Raw genomic sequence first — 22,614 nt, forward strand, 5'->3', positions numbered from 1 at the left:
TTTTGGGAAATTAAATACCGTTATTCTCTTTCTTGCTGAGAGTTAGTTGAAAAGATCACCAATCTCAGGTCTGGTGTATATTCATAGAGAGTGGTGTATATTAAGCTACAGCTAGCAGCTGGTTAGCTTAGCTTAGCAATAACACGAGAAAAGGAAGAAAAAGCAAACCAATAACCTTTTACCCTTTGACAAATCAAGGTTAGCAGATTCCCCTTGTTTCCAGTCATTATGCTACACTAAGCTAACCAGGTCCTGGCTATGGCCCTATATTAGTCTCAGGATGTTGTGATATTGTGATTGCAACAATAACACAAATTCAGCCAATCCCCATTAATTCTGATCAACCTTGCAATTTTGTCCAATCACTGCAACTTTATTGCAAATTTGACAATTTAAAATGCTTAGCATGTTATTCCCTCAGTCCCTTTGTCACTTTCTCTTTGTTTATTATAAGATTACTGCTGTAGGACCGAAGCTCTGTGTCTGGGGTCACACAGACACAGTGACAGGGCTAACTGTATGCATCACACGGCTAACATTACCCAATGAAAATTTGTAGTGTTAACAGAAGAGTCAAGACGTTTTGATGTCTGTGATATTAACAGTTTGGAATCAGTTGTTAACCGCTGCTGTGAGGCTTGTGCTCAAGTGGGCAAACATCATAACGAGTAGCGGTGAGATCATGTTGTGCTTCGTTAGCTTGTAGAGAGAAGCTCGCAGAGATGATACTTCAGTGTTGCATCAAACAGGATCAACAGCTGGTTGTCAGTGATCAGATGTTGCAGCACCAATCCTAAAAAGGGACTGTTGTATTCAACATACAAAATGAGAATGTTATTGATCTTTTTATCAAACCATCACAACAGATTAAAAAAATGGTACTTCTCAAAATGTCAAACTATTGCTCAACATTGTACCTGCAGGTAGAACTTCCTGTCAGGCTGGTTTCTGCTTTCAGCACTCTTCACAAATCAAACACTTTAAGTTTAGGTTGGTTACAGTTGAAGCCATAATTAAGAGCAAGATAGTCTACGGGCCAGGGGGTTGGTCATGCTAGTTTTAGGGAACCATGTCTCGTGGTGATTCTCTTAAAGGTCTATGTCCCTAGTGTTGGAAAATGTATGATAGCATTGCTGCAATAGCAAAATTTGTGGATCTGGATCACTGACTATGTTTGGGCTTTGGGTTCACCAAACCCAAGAGAAATGGCCAGTATCTTAACTCGGCCTGACAGGAAGAGCTGCCTGCAAGACTGAAACCAGGGTAAAGAATGACATCTGGGATATAGATACTGTATTCAGACAGGTGACTGACACCCCAACATGTATCTAGGCAGACAGGTGAAAAGTACCCTGAAATGTAGTGGAGGCAGATAGTAAGGTTTACAGATGAATTGCCCATGGGCTGTTGACAGGAAGACAAATGAATGGCATGCTTGGATGTTGACAGGTAGATGAATGGCATTGCGGACTGTAATCAAGTAGACAGGTGAAAACCATCCAGCAGGGCTACATTAGGAAAAGGGCAACTTGCTGTGCCAAGTGTGACAAATGAAGATTTCCTGTAAGACAAAGTTATAATTAAGAGTTTCTCATTGTCGTATATCCCTTACCTTTGCTCTTTGAGGAGTCATTACTCACGTACCTTCATGAACTTCATTTTCAGCCGTGGTACAGAAGCATTCCTTGCTATTATCAGAGGCAGCATTGGTTTTGTTGTATTTTTGGGGTAAAAAATATGGATAGATTGTGAGTCCATATTGCTATTGTCAGGTTATAGTTCATGGAGCCTTTATTTTCTCACCACTGGACCATCAATCCAAGCTCCTTATGGCGATGCCATTAGCAGAGGTCACAAGATAGCAACCAGATTTATTCTTGCTGATATATTTACCTTCAATTTCAGTATGGACACAGATATATTTGAGTTGAGATGTTCCATGGTTACTTCAAACCAAGTGGACTGTGTATATTTCAAGGTGTGTTTTCTAATGTAAAATATTTTTGTAGAAAAATAAAAGAATCTGAATGACTTTGCGGGCTGACATGAATTTGTACAGAGACACATTTTCTGAGTACTCCGTGTTGCGGCTGTGTGGGCGTGAGTGTGTAATTATTTAGTGTCATTGAAAAGGAGCCCGGCCTTGAAAGCAGATGAAGGTAACGTGACAGCTTGCAGACACCAACTGGGAGCCGCTCTCCGTCTCTCTGATGTTCTTAAGTATGTTTCCTCTTGTAATGGTCACTGCTGTTTGTCAGGAAAGCAAACCACATCATGTCAATCACACCACACACTAGCTCTGAGTGGCTTTATGAACAGATTTGCTGGCGGAGGATTATATATAACCGCACTTTTTTTAAGTAAAGGACATCAGAGAAGTAACGTCAACCGATCCAAAAACATTCGACAGCTCAGATACTGCTTAGTTGGAGATCAAAGTGAGCTGTCTGGAGTAAACAACTAACACAAGTGCTTAGCAACACTGCGTGCAAGAACCCCATGTCAATCAGACTTTTAAAATGAAAGCAATTAAATTAAGCAAGATGTTACAGATGCCTTCTACCAGAAAACACAAAACCAAACTCCATTCTGTTTAAATAGTCTCAACCATTATTTCTGCTGTAATGACCTTCCTGCTTTATTGCTTATTATTCTGTTTACAACAGTGTTTTCTTTTCAGTGTACCAAGATTACATGCCCAAACACAACTGCCATTGTGTTTTGTTGAAATATGTTGTACCTCTGTCATGCTTTTCAATATACTTTTTTCAAAATTCTCATAATTTATTATCATGTTAGTTAAAATGAATCCATTGTTATTCCCTCTGCATCTCCCCTTTTGTCACGCCTTGCAGGCCGGGGTGTGACACCACTAAGAGCAGCAATTTTTCTTCCCTCCTCTTGACACACTCGAGTGGTGTTAATTAACTGGTGTGGCTCGGCGGCCACCGGGAGAGCACCTGCTCCCTGGGGCAAATGCGCCAAGATGGGTCACTGTTCAGCAGTTTGTCCAACTGATCCTATTTGAATTGCTACTTTAACCAAACCTAGTTTTTAAAATTTAACAGTGTGGAGGTACTCTCTAATGGGTATTTGATCAGGTTGCAATGAGCATTATATCAAATTGTATTATTTTAATTAGAGTTGTTAAGTTTGAAATGATTGCATTTTTTGAAAGAAAAAATCCTTTTATTTTTATCAGCAGTTCCACATTCACTAAATTCAATTACGACATCACAGCCCGAGTTGGTCTTGATTGGCACGGCTGTCTAATAAAAGTGTGAAATATTTCCAGCCAGACAGGTTTTTATTATTAAAATAAAGACATCTCCATTTCCTGAGGCCCTGAACTGTGATTGCTTCATGTGTTATGGCCTGCAGAGTAACACCAACTGATTACATTACAAGTACACACACAAAATATACAAATAATATATTTTGTTTTCAAATTGTATTCTCCTACATTTCATATGAAAAATTAGGCATAATCATCATGTTACGCTATGAACATCTCGGTGCAGCGGCAGATGTTTCTATAGGAAACATGGGGGTACCTAGGGTACCACCACCCATCTGTTTTTTTTCTTTCATTTTTTTCTTTTTATTTATTTATTTTTTTAAGGAACAGAGAGAAAAACATATACAAAGATTAGAGCAAGAGATCATGAAAAGGCAAAAGTCAACCAGGAAGTAGTACAGAACAAAGAAAAAAGAAGTTGAAATTTGCAAATTTGCTCCTACAGTATTCTGTAGTGGGCTGAAAAATGGGCCCTAAATGGAATTGCCCAGGGGTTCCATAATGGCTCAATACTAATTACCCTAGTAGGCCCCAGATAAGATGCCCATTTTTGGCCCACGTACCCACTTTGCACCCAGTTACCCCTCGCATAACCCATGTGTGGCCTACTGGGGGAAACCCACCCATATGGGCAACTGGCACAGGGCCATTATGGTACCCAACGACATTCCCATATAGGGCCCATTTTTTAGACCATTTACTACCCACATGAGCTCTACTTATGCATGTTGGCTGGATTTGGGTGGAACCCTCAATAAAACGACTGATACGGCTCTAATGATGAGGTCTGGGTTTTAGCAGGGGGAGCATACAGGAAAAAACAAGCAACCAAAAAGCAACAATAAAAATAAGCTACAGACAAACAGACAAGCAGACAGATGTAAAGACACATGGACTGCTGTGGCTTACATCTGGAGAAAAGTGAATAACTATTGTTGATTATTTTTTAATTACAAAAGAATTGACCGCAAACAGGAAAAGTTTCTATAACAACAACAACTGGCCCCTTAGCAGACAAACTCAAAAACTTTTTCCAATACCAGAGTACGTTAAAATGCAATACCAATACCCTGTGCAGCAGAGCTGACCTGTGGATTCCTTGGTTAAACAGTGTTTATATGTAATTGTGTGTATCCAAACAACAAAGTGCAACCATCCCCACAGTCACTGCACTGAGGAATAGTGATGCTGTCAAGAGCCTAGCTCTGAGTTGATGCATGGCAGTGAGGTTGAGGGGAGGGTCCGCAGAAGGAGTAAGTTCAAGCTTGCATGGAGAGAGAATCATTTGGCAGACTTGTCAGCCTGGGCTCTGGCAGCCCTCTGCCGTCACATTCCTCAGAAGGTCATACTGAATTCAACTCTTGCCCACATAAGGCAGGGGATTCGGTAGGAAGGAAGGGTGCGATCGTTTCTATTCAGTCCGAAGTTTGAGCAGAAGCATCGGCTATACTTTTGACATCTGGTGTGACAAAGTGACATGGGAAGGCTATCCCTGATAGAACTTGCATTGTAAAAATAGACATGGTCCAAGCAATTTATAAGGCCACAATGTCATGTTACTCACAGTGCAAGTTAAAAAAAAAAAGTTAAAAAAAGAAAACAATTAAGTAAGCGTGCAAGCAAGACTGTCAAAATATTTCTATCCTTTTTCATGTGTGTTTTCGCTTACATCTAATATGAATAAGTACATCATTATTCTGTCACAGTTTCACTGATGAGGAGAGCGGGGGGGTGTTCAAGTTGATGGTATTATGACATACAGGCAAAGTGACCAACAGAATTTTTACAAAGCAAACACAGGGCAGTCGATGAGAGACTCTCCTGATTACCCTGGACTGTCAGCCTGGCCTTTCTCTGGTGAATAAACTGACACATTTTATCAGGTGATGACTTTGAAAGGCCCCTGTGGCCTTTAATGCGGTTCAGACACAAACAAGACTTTCTAAAGCCTACTGTTTCCATTTGTTATCCAACTGGTAAGGAGTCAAACGTGACTCATTTATGCATTCAAAACAAAAAGGGTGCATGCTGCTTTGCATGTAAACAAAACAGAGTTGTGCAAGCATGTCATCTTAAGGACAGTTAAGTGAAAAAGTTATATGAGCCCTTTTGTGGCTCTAGAAGGAGCTGCATAGTATCTGATAAATGCCTTAAGTTATGTAACTTGAATCAGCATTGGTTGGGGCCTAAGACTGCAAGTTAAAAAAAAATCTGGATTGTGGAGTCAGAATAAAGTTAGTTTGCAAGAGTTTTTTTGTTACTTAGTGCTAGTAGCATAACATACCAAAACCAGCTGTCGGTCGGTGAGTGGTATTGTGGGTAATGGTGCAAGGTTTTTGACAAGGTGTGGGGATGTGGGTAATAAAAAATGATACATCTGGTTCTGCTGCTGAATTTTGATCCCTTGTTTCAACTGTCCACTGTGAGTCAGTGTCATATTACGGGGGTGCAATGTCAAATCGGTGGAGTAATCTTCTAACATGTTGTAGAGCCCTTGCAATGAGCCCTTCAAATGAATTTCCCATGGTGCCATTTAACACAGCTGCAAAGTACTGTTTAACATGGCCAGATCCATGACTCCATGAGAAAAGCGGAACTAGATAGCACTTGGCTTGTGATGCTTAAAAGCCTCCAAAAATACATTAGGAATGCTCAATATGAATGTCTCTTTCCAGAAATCATGACCTGGTTATTCAAGATAATTGACAGACCGTGCTGTGAGCATTTTTATGCAGTAATCATTTACTTTCTACCAAACTACATCCGCCAACCATATCACTGTGCAGAAGAAGCGTGCGTCTACTCATGGCCAAGAGGCTTATTCCCTATAAAGCACAAGATGCAAACATTAATGGTACCCTCCTCAGATGAGCTGTATTGTAGGCTAGCTCAGTGTGCCATCTAGTTCATTAATATCTCCAATACTTGGCAACTCACACCAAACCAATCTAGATTAATAAATAGCACCACTGGTAAGAGGAAAATTTGTATTTTTGATTATGAGTTCATCTGTCCCTTTAACAACTTGCATTTCCAGTGGGAGTTAGAGCTACTTGATACTTTGAAAAGCTTTATATCCAGTCTATGAATACCAAAGTCTCCCCCGAGTCCAGGCTCCCTCAGTTGTAATAGAGTGTATTGAATTTCCCTCAGCTTCTCAGTTTAATTATCTGGCGTGACCTATTGGTGGGGATCAGACGCTTGAGCATTGCAATGCAGTATGCAGACAAAACTATTATGCTGATCAAGTCTTAAAAGTTCATTTCAGCGTGGAGATGAGTTTGAAAAAGCAATGACCTTCATGGCAAGATTTGTAGCTATCCATCTACATGAAAAAGTTGGCCACTGTTCAGCTGTGCTGCTTTTTTTCACCAAGCGGGTAGTATAAGGCTTGATGGTAGGCCGGACAGATGAGCAGGGCACAGTGCCACAATGCTTGATTTTAGTTAAGTGGAAAGAAGCATCCTTGGAGGAGGCAGCTGCCCTCTAGCCTTCGGTCATGGAGGTAAAGTTATTCATAGTGAAAGTGATTTCAAATACACAAGGCATGCAGCTCAAAGTGGTTTACAATAAAAAAACATGGCTATAAAGAAAAGTATAAAAAGAACATCTTGCATATTCATTATATGTGAATCTTTTAACTGGTTTGCCAGCAAAAGAAAGGAGACAATCATTCTCATATGACGGCATTTTGACATATCAGAAAGGATACCTGATTTAGAGATGAATTTGGGAGATATTTAGGCTAAAAATAGTAGATGGTAATAGTAAGCTTGATCAGCTGGCTTAAAATAAAAGCTGCATGAAAAGACATGAAAAAGTGGTCTTTTCAATAATGCAACTAAACACATACACACTTTGATAATTATTCATCCATTGTTTTTCACAATTATATCCTCGCCTTATTGAAACATTTACCATAGTTTGAAACTTAAACACATTTTAACCCTAAACTGTTGGGTTTGTGGGAACCATGTTTTCTCACCAGAGGCGAGATAAGTCCCCAAAACGTATTTGTTGAGATAATGTCCCCACAAAGACTGCAGATAAACACACACACACACACACACACACACACACACACACACACACACACACAGGGACCCGTGTTTTTTTTTTATCCCTTTTTGGGGATATTTTTAAGCTTAAAAAAAAAAAAGTAGATGGTAAATGTTAAAGGAAAAAGTTTAATCAGACAAGATGTCAAGAGTAAAAAATGCAACCATTCACATTTATTTGCTCATATTTTTTTCTCAATTGTGGGGAATTGTGCTGACTGTCACTCTTTTTGTGAAAGGCTTATCCGTACTGTACCGTACTCTTGCCTCACTGAAACACTCACTATATCCTATTCTAAACCAGAAAAGAAATTGTAACAACTGCAGACCTCAGCTTGTGGATACCATAACTTGTCCCCATAACTTGAGCCGACGGACTGAAATTAAGCTGCATGAAAAGATGAGCTGGAAAAAGTAATCTTCACAAAACTACCAAAATTAACATTCATTCACTGTTTTTCTAAAATGTGAGGAACTCTGCTTACTGTTGCTCTTTATGTTAAAGGCTTATCCCTACTGTACCATACCCCTTGCCTCACTGAAACACTGACCATATCCCGTTCTAAACTAGAAAACAAATTTAGCTTTAAGTGTTGACCTCAGCTTGTAGAGACCATAATTTTTCTCCAGAAGGGAGATAAGTACCCATAATTTCTCATTGTGATAATGTCCCCACAAAGCAAGAAAACAAACAAACAAACACACACAAACAGTGGACCCTGTATTCATTTTATTTCAGATGTGAAACGTATTGATAAACAGCAAAATATGATGCATTTGAGATGAATAATTGTAGGTAGAATAACGAGTAAAAGAATTCTGGTTAAGCTTTTTTATGGGAAAAATATAATATAAAAAATATAACTAAAAAGTCTAATAAACATTATAAAATTGCTTTGTATGCATGAGCAAGCTTATATGTGTAGCTGTCCTTGAGTGATCATTAGTATGGTTAAACATGGCTGAAATGCATTACACAGTGTGTCCTGATAAAACAGGTCATTATGCCCTTCAGTGGACGTGATGAGTTGTGATACCTTTGTGTTTGTGTGTGAATATTACATGCAGATGTGTGTGTGTGTGTGTGTGTGTGTGTGTGTGTGTGTGTGTGTGTGTGTGTGTGAATGTCTCATGTTGGACACAGAAATGGTGGTTTATGTTATATAGTGTGTATTGTGATATTCAAGTTAACAAACAACTTTAATTGCAAATGTATGCAGTGTGCAAGTATTTTGGGACACTGCAGGCTATGGAGTCTCTTTTTTTAACAAGAGTGACTACCTGAAGGCCTCTCCACCAACTGTCGCCAGCAGACACCTAATGCGGGGCAAGAAGAACCAATCAATCATTCTGAGTGAACCACAGAGTGAAGCAAAAATTTAAAAACCAGAGCAAACCCCTGTAGAGTGGACACCTGTGATGGTGGCTAGTGGGCTGCTTACAGCACAATACACCAACTGTCCTGTTTAGTCAAACTTCCTGACACAGTGTAGCACACTGAAGAGTACTGTTGAGTAAAAATGCAGTTCACATTTTTTTATATAGCTACATGAATACATCACAGCATCACCCTCGCTGTCTGGTGTCAGCAGTGCATCATTATGCAGACCTGCACAGTTCTGTGAATGCAGTTGAATTCTTGGCACTGGAAAACCACTATGACTAATTCATGATAGCATGCACCAGTATTGCTGGACAATACTGCACTAGTATTATACAATAACTGGCTGTCATCTCGCTTGATATCAGCTAAGCCACGATACATTTTGATATCAGATCTCAAGTGAGAGTGGGCTGAGTGGGATGTGTCAAGGTGATCTTACTGGTCCTCCCACGGTGTGTCAAAATATCCCATTTCAAAAGGCCATTTTCTTTCAAATAATAGATATCTGACAATGTGGTGAGAGCGTTTCCACTACGATTCAAGCTCTCGAAATACATGTTTTGTTTAAAAAACAAAACAAAAAAAACTCAAGACAATATATTCAGCTACACTAGATTTTATGATATTGTCACTGGTTACATGACATTTCTTGAGTGAATAATGTCATAGATTATTCAGTGCTTGAGAAAAATCTATATCCAAAGACTGAAATGAAATAAATAGTAAAAGGACATAATTACTTAATTGCTAGTTTCCTTGGTATTCTCCCATGAGTGTTTAAAAATGGTGAGTACTATGCAATAGAAATGCACTGTTTTACAGTTCTCTACTGCCCTCCTCTGGTGCTTAATACAGAAATACTTTCAAATGCTTATCTATTACCTCCTTCACAGATGAGCTGTCTTGGATGAGTATGTTTAATTGTAATTTTTAAAGGCCATCAAGACCGAAATGTATAAAATGTCTGTTTTGATACAAGAACATGTTATGCACAGCAAAACCTTCATAGTCGCTGCCATACATTCTTCAGTTGACCTCTATAAGTGACTATGAAACTCATGCTGGAGTTCAGTCTTTATGCTGTGGTTGTAACGTAAATTATGAGCACATTTATCATGTTCACCTAACAATGGAAAAGCTTTCCTCTGAAGGACAAGATATGATAATTAAATCAGTTGTTTTTGTCAGAAATGTATCAACTTATTCAACCAAATGTAAGCAAAAATACTATAGATTCAGCCTCTTTGAGAAAAACTTAAAGTGATGGAGTGTTCTGACTTTGTAGAAGAATTGGAGGACGCATTTTTTTTTTTTTGCTGTTACATACAATGATGTTGTAGGCATGGAATTTATGGTTATTATGAATTATTATCCAGTCTCTGCAATACTGATATAATTTTTCAAAACCAACATATGGCTGACATCCTGAATGAGGAAATGCTAATGCTACTGGGCCAAATAGGGAAATAAATGTAAAGTAGGTTATTTTGTCTATGAAGAATACAAAGGGAAAGTAAGAGATAGGAATAAAGTAAATAAAGTACAGGCAGATGTCTTGACCTGTACAGATTCTATATCAGTCAATGGGCATTATCTTTCTAGGATGTCTAGATTATTATTAGATATTATATATATTATATGATTATCGTCATCTGACTCCACCCATATGCACAGGCTTGATGGGATGTCTTTAATTAAATCATAGTGTTCCACATCATCTAAAGTGGACTGCAGCAGAGTCACGTCCCCCCTATATAAACAAGCATGGCCGACCATGAGGCAACGAGCGAGCTTAAGGTACATTTCAATCTATAAATCATATTGTTGAAGTGCATAATTTGTGTTTAAACACTGTTTGAAGTAAACATGAGATGCTATGTTACTGATACATTCCAAAATATCATATAAAATATGTATAACTTTCACTCGGGATCTTTAAAAAACAAACAAACAAACAAACAAAAAAAAAAAACACCCAGTGAATGGACAGTGGATCTGAGTGATACCAGAAACTGAATAGGGGAAATCCTGTTTAAATAGGGATGCTGTTGTGATTTAGTTTTCTAATGATACAACCAGCTTAATGCATTCTGTTGAATATGTTCACAGAATATTCATCTTAGGAGGTTTTCAACATACTGTTTTCAGGACATACTCAAGAAACTGAATACATTTTAAGTCTTGATGACAAATACAATACAAAATAAACATGCAATGTTTTTTAAAACATCACTTTATTCCTTTATATGACTTAACTATTAATGACAAACATTAACTTGTTTTGTTTAAAAAGTCTAATAAGACCTTTTATTGTCATTTTTACAATTAGGTGTTTTTTCATATTTTTTTTCCTTCCATTGGAATGGACAGAAAAAATTACAAACAATAGTATCCCAATCAAAAAGGGCATTTAGAGTAGCGATCAACTGTTTCAATTTTCTGTGTGTGTGTTCTTGGAACATAATTTAGTGCCTAACAGGCCAGAAATGGCACTTTTTCCTCTTTTTTTTTTTGCTGGTTTATGATTAAGTCTCTCTTTTGTGAGTTTTTCCATGATTGCAGTTGAATTGTTTTTAACTGATTACAGTGCTTCCATTATTCTGGCTATTTTGACAGTCCCCATTCTCCATATGCGCCTGGAGGTCTCTCCCACATGAGCTGTCTTCTTCTCCCCTGCCTCGCTTTTAAGGGCCCCTATTTCACTGTCATCATTCAGTGTTCACCCAGAGTGTCATCCAGCCTTAAAAAGAGTCCTTGGAAAGTTGCCTACTTAGAGGAATTAAACGTTGATTAAATGGTCATTATGGAGCTTACATAATGCTGGACACAAACTGGATATATTTCACACATAATCTAAATGTTGCGTTACTGTCCTCTCATGAAAGCTTCTTTAGGTATCACTGTTGTCTCTCTTTTCCCCTCTCCTCTTTTGTATTCTGACACTCTTCCATACAGACCAAGTCAAGCTGATTTCCACTTCATGTTGGAAACTACTTTTCCACAGCTCGCAGTGATGACAATGATGATAATCATGATGATTATGATGGTGATTATGATGATGATGATTATAGTTCATCTCTCCACCTAGTGGTGAGTTCAATAAAAAATAAATTGTGGGATCACCAGTTAAAACTTGAATCAAGGGAATATGCTGTTATGCCCTCCTATAATAAAAGAAGTGGTTGATTTTATTAAAATTAAGGGACAAATTCTACATACCTCACACCATTTCTTGAAACTTTTTCTTTCAATTGCCTCGTTTCAAGTATTCCTAGAAAGCAGAGACAAGAGGGAGTGCTGCACTAGGTCAAGACACTTAGTGTTGGTGGTGTTGGACTAAAAAGGAAGGTGCTAAAAGATAAGTCAAAATGCATTGATTAAAAAGGCTCCATGAGGTATAAAGACTACCCTGATGAAAACTTTATATTTTTAAGTCAGTTAAATATGAGTTACTAAAGGATTTTTTTTTAACTTAAATCAGAGTGCATTAAATGCTTTTCAGACTGCCAACCAACTCCATGGACTTGCATTATAAGTAAGCTGGACAGTCATTGTTTTTTTTTTCTTAATCCTACAAAGCAAAATGTCAACACTGTCTGAGAGGCACAAAAATTCCCATTTTTTCATATAATCACAAATATATTATAAAATTGTCATCCAATTCTGAGGACACCGTTTTGTTGTCTCACTTACTATTATCGATAAGGCTACTGCACTGTTATGGATTTTTCATCTTGACATTTTTCTTCATTTTTCCCCCTCTTTGGCCTACGTTAAATTACACACATACAGGCACACATGCATTTATATTGTCTCATGATGTATTATCCCACATGTTTAATATTAAGAGACAGTGTTTTTTTCATTTTAAAGTCTAAACTAAACTAGTTTGACCAAGTCAAAACAGATGTCAAAACACTTTATTTTCTGCTGCAGTGGAGCCAGACTTTGTAAACAATTCAATTAGAGTTTGCAGCATGACGATTCGCTGACAAATCTGCTACACTTAAACCAATGCCATAAAAATCCCCAATTATTATTTTTTTGTTTCTCTTTCTGTTTTGATTTTGTTTGTTAAATTTGGTTCATGTTTATTTATTATTACTACTGTTTTGTTGTACATGTACATTTTTTGTACTCTTTTCCTTAGACTGTTAACCGCAAGGTGGGATTTAAAATGTGTACTTAGTGAGTGCTTTGTGGGAAATGGTAATATCATAGCTAGGTAGTATTTAAGATGGACATTAAAAGATAAAAAAAATGCTTAGTATGTGAATTATATATATCTATATATTTATTTATATATATATATAAATATATATATTTTTTAAGCACTGTGACAGAGGACCCTGGTGAGTGACGTCAAACGTCAAGCTGTAGTTTCTCTGCGCATGCGCACTGATGCAGCAGCTTGACGCCGTCTGCTTTGTTGGGACCATAGACTGCACGGGACCATCGATGCTACGACTTTCAGCGAGTCAACTGCGAATTGCAAGAGATTAGGAATAATATTCACAGTCTTTTCTGGTTATTAGACATTATTAGCTCGTTTTAACTTGATAACCAGCGCTCGCTTAGCCGTGTGTGCGCTTCAGACGACAGAAGTGAGGATCTCCTGTATATAAACAAAACGCAGCGAGTCCCTTCTTTTTAAGGTGGCACGTCAGAGACAGCTGCAACAACACAACAAGACTCGTCCTCGATACCTCGTTTGTTAAGTTAGCTAACTTCGTGTTGGCCGCGCTGTCAACGATGGAAACCACCATACAGCTTTGTTAGGAGTTAAACTCCAGGACGTGTGCGTGCGAACATGAGAGGAGAGGACAGTTTGTTGTCAGGAAGGCAGCTCATGGCAAGTGAAAGAGGGGGTGAACATCCCTGCTGCTGCTGCCCCTGTTTGACAGAGGAGAAAGGAGCTACCAAGAAGAGTGACCTGAGGCCTCCTGGTCATTTGTAGTAGAACAGCAGACTTTGGCACGATATGGAGACGGTGGGGAAATTTGAGTTCAGTCGGAAGGACCTGATAGGACATGGCGCATTTGCTGTCGTCTTCAAAGGCAGACACCGAGAGGTAAGTATTTTCCTTGTCTACTATTTAGTTACTTAAAAAATATAATTATTGCAAAAAAGGCGAATAGAAAGGTGAGTTAAATGCTTTTGTTGTTGGGCGTGAATCGCATTTTATATGCCATCTGGTGTATTTGTTTTCATTGTACGGCCTTAAGAGGCCTGGGTGCACGAACAGGATGTTCCTTAAAATAAGAACCAGTTAACGGAAAAAATGCTGTAATGTTTGTTTTAAATGCACACGAAACCTCTTCCATATGAAAGGAAAGTCATTTTTTGAGCATCTTTATTTTTCGGCTGGTGCTGACGTCCATAATGTTGGCGTATTTAAATGTAGAGCAGTGTTGTTTCCGTCAGGGACTGTACATATCAAAGTAGGGGGGTAGCTGGGGTGCGACTGTTTTTGTTTTTATTATCATGCCTTCCTGTTTCCCCAAACATTTTTTTTGAGTCTCCTCCCTTCAGAAATAACCATAACCAGTGTCTGGCTGTCATAAATGTTGTGATTTTAGTGATTTTTGAAGAAAATATGCCTTTCAAACTCACAGGTTTTTGGCTTTTTTTATTATTTAAAATAACCACAAAACATTACATAGTAGGCAAATGAAAAAAAAAAAAAAAAACTCCTTCCCCAGTACTAAAAGAAATAGTGCATACCCTGGTTTGCACCGCCCCCTGCCCTCTTACAATTAAAGAACAGTCCCTAACAAGGCTCCATGCTGAGACATGTTATAACATGTCCTGCATCTGGAATGAAAGAGAATAAAACATAATGACTTTGGAGTAATTTGATTTCACATTTGTAGTATAATGTATCACATCTGCTGCTGAGACAAATAATAAATCAGTGAGAGAGAGTGTTATTTATCAGTGGCAGGGGGTGGCTTATTCTGACCATCCTCAAAGTTATAAATATTTTTCCTTGAGCCTCCCTGAGTGACTGCCTCGGGTGAAATGCATCATCCTCCATCCACCATGAATAATCATATTTTTCATATTTAAACCAAATGTCAGTTCTTGAGCCAATACAACAAGCAAATAACACAGGAGTTTGAGACATTTGTTAGTGAGTTAGTAAATTAAAATCTTTTGAAAATTCAACAATAATTTCAGTTTTTACAGTTTGTGGCAAAGATAAATGGTGTGGTTTTGGCAAATTCTAAATGAAACATGCCTTTCAAATCTACTTGCAGGTTTTGGGGTTTTGAAGATATTTAAAATAAATACATGCACAACTATTTAAGTTGAATGTCCCTCCCCTTAGCCAAATAAAAACACATAATTCTCCCTCAGTGCTTAAAAAATATTTGAAGTTTCTCCCCCGGTTTGCACCACCCACTCTTCATTAACCATTAATGAACATGTCAAAACATGAATGAGAGTATAAAGCATAATGGCTTTTTAGTAATTTGATTACACACTGGTAGTATAATGTATCAAGTCTGCTGCTGAGATAAATGATATAGCTAATGTAGGCCTGTAACGTCTTTGTTGCTTGATAACAGAAGATAATGGCATCTAATAACATATTTTTCAATGCATACATAATACAATACATTCAAATTCGTTGTAAGGGCACATAATGCACCAACAAGGAAATTGCATTGCATTGTGGGACAGGAATACTTTAGGAGCCACTGAATGCTCTACAAAAGTAACCAGACCTGCTGTCTGATTACAGTCTCAGCGGGTGATAAGTAATCAGTACCAAATTCAATTAGAAAACCCGTCTAACTAACAGCATGAAGAAGAGGAGCATATAACCCAGTGTTAGTGTGACACGCTAGAATCTGCGATTTTTTTTTTTTACAAATAAACTGTGCAGAGACATGTTAAAAATGAAACTAATTTGCTCTAGGAACTGATTCATACTGACACCTGTAATGTAGTGTACAGACAATAAATCAACACATACCTTTCGTTGGCACAGTGTAACATATAACATTTGTTTTATCCACCCCATATTGATTTGCATTTATTATTTCCTTCTAGAAACATGACTGGGAGGTGGCAGTAAAATGCATAAACAAGAAGAACCTTGCCAAATCCCAGACACTGCTGGGGAAAGAGATCAAAATACTCAAGGTAAGACAGAAGCTCTTAAAAGTATTCTTTTCATTGTTGTCCAGTCATTAGATTACTATATATACTTATTTTAAGCAACAAACATGTAGTATTCAAACATTATTAAACATTAGTACTTCTGGTAAAATGATGCAAGTGGCAGCTAGATTTGCACCAGCCAAACAAACAACGGTAATCTTTTGAGTGGCTGATAGATTTCAGAATCCACCTGCCACAGTGGCCAAAAAAGTTATTTTACAGCCCTGGTAGTTAAGTGTATAAACAAACATTTGTTTGCTCGAGATCATAAATGACCAGAGCAAAAACTACCCATTCTGTCCTCACCAGAACCTTTGTTTATCCTATCAAACATGTCAGCTTGATATATTGTACAATTTTATAAAGTATTTATTAGATCACATGGCTAGTGGTGTGGTAATGCAACATTTTGCAATATTGAATATTTTAGTATCGAGAGTGGGAAAGGTGCAAAGTGAAATATGATCTTCTTATCTCAACATGATCATCTTGTTGAACATGGAGATGTCATAGTGAAAATGAATGTTGTTAAATTTTCCTGCACAATACAGAAAGCCCTAAGTGGGCTGCACAAGTCAAGTTGAAAATCTTTTGAAAATTCAATATGTAAAAAAAAAAAAGCATACTCCATCCAAATATTGATTTTTCACTATCATTTCTGCAGGAGCTGAAACATGAGAACATAGTTGCATTACTGGACTTTCAGGTATGTAATTCAGCACTCACACATGACATGTAGATCATGTTAGGATCAGGCTGATTGCACAGTGTCAAGGCCACTGTGTACATACATCATTATCACACCATTTATTGTCCCAGTTTCTCCTTCAGTCTCATGAAATGGAGAAGATGGGTTGTTGGATGTGTCTCTTTCACATCACCAACTTCTGTCTCGTGCAGCTTGAACAGTTTTTGTTTCCCCTTCTTGTTAATTGATGCTTTGCAACATGTGTTTGTTCTAAGAAATGGTTTGTTTTATCTTGTTCAGGCATGTTTTCCTCTGAGCTTCCATGTACAGCAAATCCTCATAAAGTTTCAGTAAATACTTCTGCTTTTGTGTTCTCTTGTGCTCCGTCATCTCTCGTGTTTACATTCTGTCTGCAGTTACATGGGCTTTTCCCTCTGGTCTCTTTGCTTTCTGGGAAGTGTAATGTCTTAACATTTTACTTGCCTCAAATATTTCTACTCATCAGAGCATGTTGACACCTTTTCCAGACACGAGCCTGGTGCTGCAGGTGTAAACTAGGTGTTATGCTCCCATGCAACCTGTGCAGGTGTACAGATGCAGATATAAATACCAGTATTAACCCTCTTAGATCTCTGCAACACTAAATTGTTCATTTTAAGATGATGAATAAAAATCTACAGTCACAGCGGTGTTCTTCCCTGTAGCCTAGTAACCAGTCTAAAGCTCACTGTGACAACACCTGTCAGATAATTAAGTTAGCATGCCCCCGTGCCCCACACAAATGCACATCTTGCCTCACCACGGGCCAGATGCATAAAACTATTTGTAGATGCATGACCAAAAATGCATGTACGCACTAGTGTTGTCAATATAGTGCAATTTCTTACTTTGATGCAATACTTATTCAATATGATTTTCAATATCATGCAAGAAATTGACACTGAGGGCACAAAATTTACAGAAGTTAAAGCTTAAATTAAAAAACAAGGCTATAACAATACAACAATGACTTTTCTTTTCTTGGTTAGTAACCAACTGAATGTAGTAAACTGACTGTAGTAAAACATTAACAACAAGAGAGAATGTGCAGCTGGTACCTGTGTATCTGTACTTCAATAAAATACTATCAAAAGCCTTCCAAATAATCTGTATCAATAAATCAAATACTTTGACCACACTAGCACACACAAAGACAGCAATATGCGTTATTTCAGTCAGATTTATAAAGATGCACGTATGCCTGATTGTGTTTTATGAACCTCAATCATGTTGGAGCTGGGCAAACACGCAGGAGCCTCATTGCCACTCCCACAGGTAGCCATAAATTAATGTAAAAACAAGGTTAAACACTGTTTGTTGATACTTGTGCTGCTCCACTCATTTGACTTGATAATGAGAAATATGATAAAGAAAGAGAAGTTGCACTGACGGCATCAATCGGCCAGGTTCTCCAATGGTGACAGAGCAGCTGTCATTATGCTTGACTATGGGTATTATAGCATCCGAACCACATATTCATCATGAGTTTTTTTTTTATTTTTCATTTTTATTTCATTGATAGGAGAGCTAGATAGGCAAGAAAGGGGTGGGCATGTAGCAAAGGGCCTAATGTGGGGATTGAACCCGAGCCGCTGCAGAGGTCTCACAGGCATGCACACCCTACCAAGTGAGCTAGAGGTCTCCCCTACCATCATAACTATTAAATATCATCAGGATGATCTGTGTTTATGTTGAAGCAAATTTACAAAATGCTCCACAACAACAAAATTACGTGATCATTAACAGGGAGATGATGTCTCCAAAGTATATAAAAAAATGATTAAAAATTATTTCCTCATAAATTATTTAAAATGACTTTTAAATGTGCCTTTTGATTAACATTTTACTGCAAAAATATTAACACAACTTGTGAAATTGGCAAACAACCTAAACACAACATTGCCAATCTCTAAACTCCTATCCAGTGCCTTCCTTATCATGCCACCTGCAGCTGTCTCAGCTGTAACCATGCATACGCCTGGTCTGAAGATTGCGTGAAGTGCACACGCTGTCACCATACATTTTTCATGTTTTGCATCGTTCATACATCTGGCCCCAGATGATTCTCTTTGTTACATCTGACAAAACTACACCATTGCACAATAATGTGTGTTGCACGAATGCTGACATACATCCTGTTGCATTACTGTCATTGCTGACATTTTCTGCTCTCACAGTGCTCTTAGTTTGGATAGATTGCTGAGCTAGTTAACCCTTTTTTATCCCAGATTTGTTTTATTGATTTCAGTTGACCTTTCATCCTCTACCCATACCTTTATTTTGTCAGAGGCCTTAGTCATCATGCAAAAATATATTACAAAACAGTCCTGACAAATGATGCAAGTATTCATGAACTGAGCAGTGCAAGGTGCTCCCCAGCATAGTGACTTTGTTACACTGATGGCAAATAGGGATTTGTGCAAGAGGTCAACATCAGTAGCTCTAAGAAAGGTGCTTGCAGATGACTATAATGCCTCTGCTCATGCAGAACTCAAAAATATTCATTTCTCTTATCTTTACACTGACTCACAGTTGCACCTCTCTCTGTGCATCGAGGATAGTCTGAGCAGGGCTCTAAGATTACAGGTTTGTTGTTGCACAGCAGACAGTGTAGATGTTTTGAGCAGGGGATCCTACCATCCTGCTAGCAAATTAGGTCAGAAGAAATCTGAAACCAAACCAAACACAGGACACCAGAGAAATGCATTTACTCTGCGTTTCTCAAAGAGACTAAAAAAGTTGTTTGAGAGTTGAATAATCATATTCTTCTAGATTATCCTAGAGTTACACATGCGTGACAGTCACAACGCCAAAATATTTTAGTTCCTATTTCTTCAAATGTTTTGAGCAAGAGCAAATAGCAAACTGATTGACCAGAGAGAGCAATCGATTAATGATTGAAGTGTTTTTCAAGCAAAAATACCAAACATTCTGATGTTTTAGCTTTACAAATGTGAGGGTTGGTTGATTTTGTCATATTATCGTAAATTATTAGATACATTTAACATTGAACGATCCAAATGATTAATTAAGAAAATAAATGGCAAATTAAATGATTGTGCCTGTGCCGTCCAAATGTTAGGTTTTGTTTAGATACACATTTTGACTCATTTAGAAACAGAGGGTGCCTGTGCTGTCTTCACTGAGGACACTCCACCTTGCAAAACAGGAAATAGTTGCCATGACAAAAGTGAGTTAGTCTTCTCTGTCTTTTATAGGAAGTCATAGCATGAGATGAAGATAAATTACTAACGCAATGGCAAACTTTTTATCTAACAGAAGTTTGGTGCCACACTTCTGTTCTAGAGACAGCCGGTGGAAACCAGATACTTGTCCCTCTGAACTGAAACTGACTGGCTGGCTGGTTTGTTGCCATCCAGCTTCAATAAAGCCAAAGACAACCATTTTCAAAAGTCCTGACTCAGCTGAACTACATAAAACAGTCTGGCCTCTGACTGGTGGATTCAACAAGATACTGAAATGAGGTCAGAGGGAAAGAGCGCAGTCATCTGTTGCCATGTGATAAGAGGGTTTTTTAAGCAGCCAGGCGGGCAGCACTGTGTTTTGTTTTTCACAACCTGCCTCAGACAGGTTGTCTGACAGACAGAGGATAGTTGAAGGAAGGCGATAACAGATGTTGGAAGAGTCACAGGAGCTTTGAATCACACAAATGTGCAAAATCTGAAATGATCCAAGTTGGTAGTAAATTAATAGCTGTTTGTTTGTTGGTGTTGCTGTGGGAGGTTAGGAGTTAAAAGTTTCGGACAGTTGGCTGCTTATCACTGTCTCTCACTTGCTGGTGATTTAGCTATTGTTTCATAATGCTGCCGACAGCAGAGCCAGCCCTCTGATTCACTAATTGTTTTTGGCTCAGTGTTAATACAGCAGAGTAGATTGTTAGATAGAGAGCGCGATAGTTGGATAGATCATTTTACCACATTATTTATGTAGACTTCTGCACTGTAAAATATGAAAAGTTCATTTTACTTTAGAATCTAAGGCGATATATGTATATATATTTACAACTTCAGTAAACCAAGTTTACTGTGATTTATGTCTGTAATCTGCTGGTTGCAAACTAGTCAATCATGTATTTCCTTAAACACGTTAACAAAACAGAACTTGCAAATCTCCAACTTCATTTTGGGAAAAATCCTCGTTGTAATGATCAAGTCAGACTAACTTGGTTTACTGACATTGCTAACACTTGGAAAAAACAAGGTTGTTTAACTTGTCATTTTTATGTTTAAGTAAATACAGCTGCATTTTCAGTAAATGCGACAATTAGATACAAAGTAAACATAACTTAAAATGAATAGTTGTATTTACTTTCCTTTTTTCAGGCTGTCAGTTTCTAGGATTATTTGAAGTAAGACCAACTTGTCAGATTTTAGAGTGTGTGTAATGCTTTTTTTCTTTTTCTCCCTTAAACTACAACTTGCGTCTTTCTTTCTCAAAAGTCAAACTATCATTTATTTACTATCATTTATTTATTTTTTACCTACAAACCTCAAGGTGGTTGCACATTTCTCCGATCACCAGCCTGGTTTGTCTGGACATGATGAATGAGCGCTGTGCCACCTGTTACTTCCATTGTCTGTCACTGACATGTGTTTGTTTACCCACACTCTTATCTCTTCTCTCTTTAGGAAACTGCCAGCTCAGTGTACCTGGTAATGGAGGTAAGCTCTCTGTGATGTTTGGCTTTGTTTGCTCAGCACTGTATTGTCTCAGTCTTTGCAGGCAGCTCTGACAGGGCCTGGGCTATAATTAGCTCTGTCCTCAGGCTTCAAGGGGGGGTAAATGGCCGCCAGTCAAAATCCAAATGCTGCTAGTTCTTTTTTTCTTTGCTGTGGTTTGATACAATTTCCCAGTGTAGTATGGAGGACTGAAACTGACAAAATCAAAAATAAATAAGTGTGTCAATAAATAAATGAAAATGCGCAAAATGACCATATTTATTTAATTTCCCATTTAATATTCCATTTATTTATCAGTTTATTTATTTTGCATTTCATTTGCATTATTATGCATGATAGTATTGGCATGTCATATGTATTGGCAGATATTTGCTTGAAAATGAGATTTTGGAATTGACCAACATGCTTATTTCTGACGACTTTGTTGTTGTTGTTGTTATTTGTTTGTTTGTTTGTATGTTTGTACGTGAACATGTAAAAAAAAAGGACCCTAACCCTAAGTTGAAGTGTTTTTCTTATTTTGCACAGTAAATGAATATTAAATATGCTAGTAAGTATTGTATTGTATTTTTTTGCCTCCATCACAATACGAGTATATAATATGATGTTAATTCCACTACAGAGGAGACATGATGACCACTAAAATTAGGTGGAGATAAAAAAAAAATGGATATATATCATTATTGGTTTATGAGTTGTTTCGCATATCAGATATTGGAAAAAAATCCAATATCATGCATCCCTACTCTAAAGGCTGTATGATATGAGCAATCCAATAAAAAATGAAAATTATACTTGCTGGTTAAACTGTTACAGAAGCAGAGCACAGGTGTAAAGTAGCTTGAAAGGGACGCCGGATACATTTCTCCGACTCGTTCTATTCATTATAGTTGCCATTGTTTCATGCTTATCTCTCGGTCTTAGCAAAGGAAATTACTTGGAAATGAGGCAGTCTTTCAGAGCCTCACCTTTCATTGCACACTTCGCCCTTTCCTGGGTTTATTCATGTAAATGCTGGGAATGAGATCAATCTGTAAACATGTCACTCTTCAGAAAATCACCCCTCTGATCTCCTTTGCTTTACAGTCCTCTCAGAGACCAGCTGATGCCATTCACTATAGTTACACATCAGCCCTCTATGTTACCTGTGTCTCTAATAATATTCCTTTTCATTTTCCTCTCTTTCATTTCCCCCCTCTCTCTTCCTGACTCTTTTTCTCATCCCAGTACTGCAATGGAGGCGACCTTGCTGACTACTTACACTGTAAGTGCAACAA

General features: G+C 37.9%; 1 protein-coding gene across 2 annotated transcripts in view; it reads left to right on the plus strand.

Moving 5' to 3' along the window:
- The first annotated feature begins 13,162 nt into the window (after positions 1 to 13,162).
- The window catches only part of ulk1b (unc-51 like autophagy activating kinase 1), a 29,268-nt gene continuing 19,816 nt past the window's right edge, over positions 13,163 to 22,614 (plus strand). For both annotated transcript variants that reach the window (XM_042508863.1, XM_042508864.1), the window contains exons 1-5: positions 13,163 to 13,811; positions 15,800 to 15,892; positions 16,575 to 16,616; positions 21,287 to 21,319; positions 22,565 to 22,601. In XM_042508863.1, the coding sequence (XP_042364797.1) occupies positions 13,722 to 13,811; positions 15,800 to 15,892; positions 16,575 to 16,616; positions 21,287 to 21,319; positions 22,565 to 22,601 (295 nt within the window). In that variant the 5' untranslated portion in view covers positions 13,163 to 13,721. The remainder of the gene's footprint in view (positions 13,812 to 15,799; positions 15,893 to 16,574; positions 16,617 to 21,286; positions 21,320 to 22,564; positions 22,602 to 22,614) is intronic.

The sequence above is a fragment of the Plectropomus leopardus genome, chromosome 20, assembly GCF_008729295.1.
Source record: "Plectropomus leopardus isolate mb chromosome 20, YSFRI_Pleo_2.0, whole genome shotgun sequence".
Taxonomy (NCBI): domain Eukaryota; kingdom Metazoa; phylum Chordata; class Actinopteri; order Perciformes; family Serranidae; genus Plectropomus; species Plectropomus leopardus.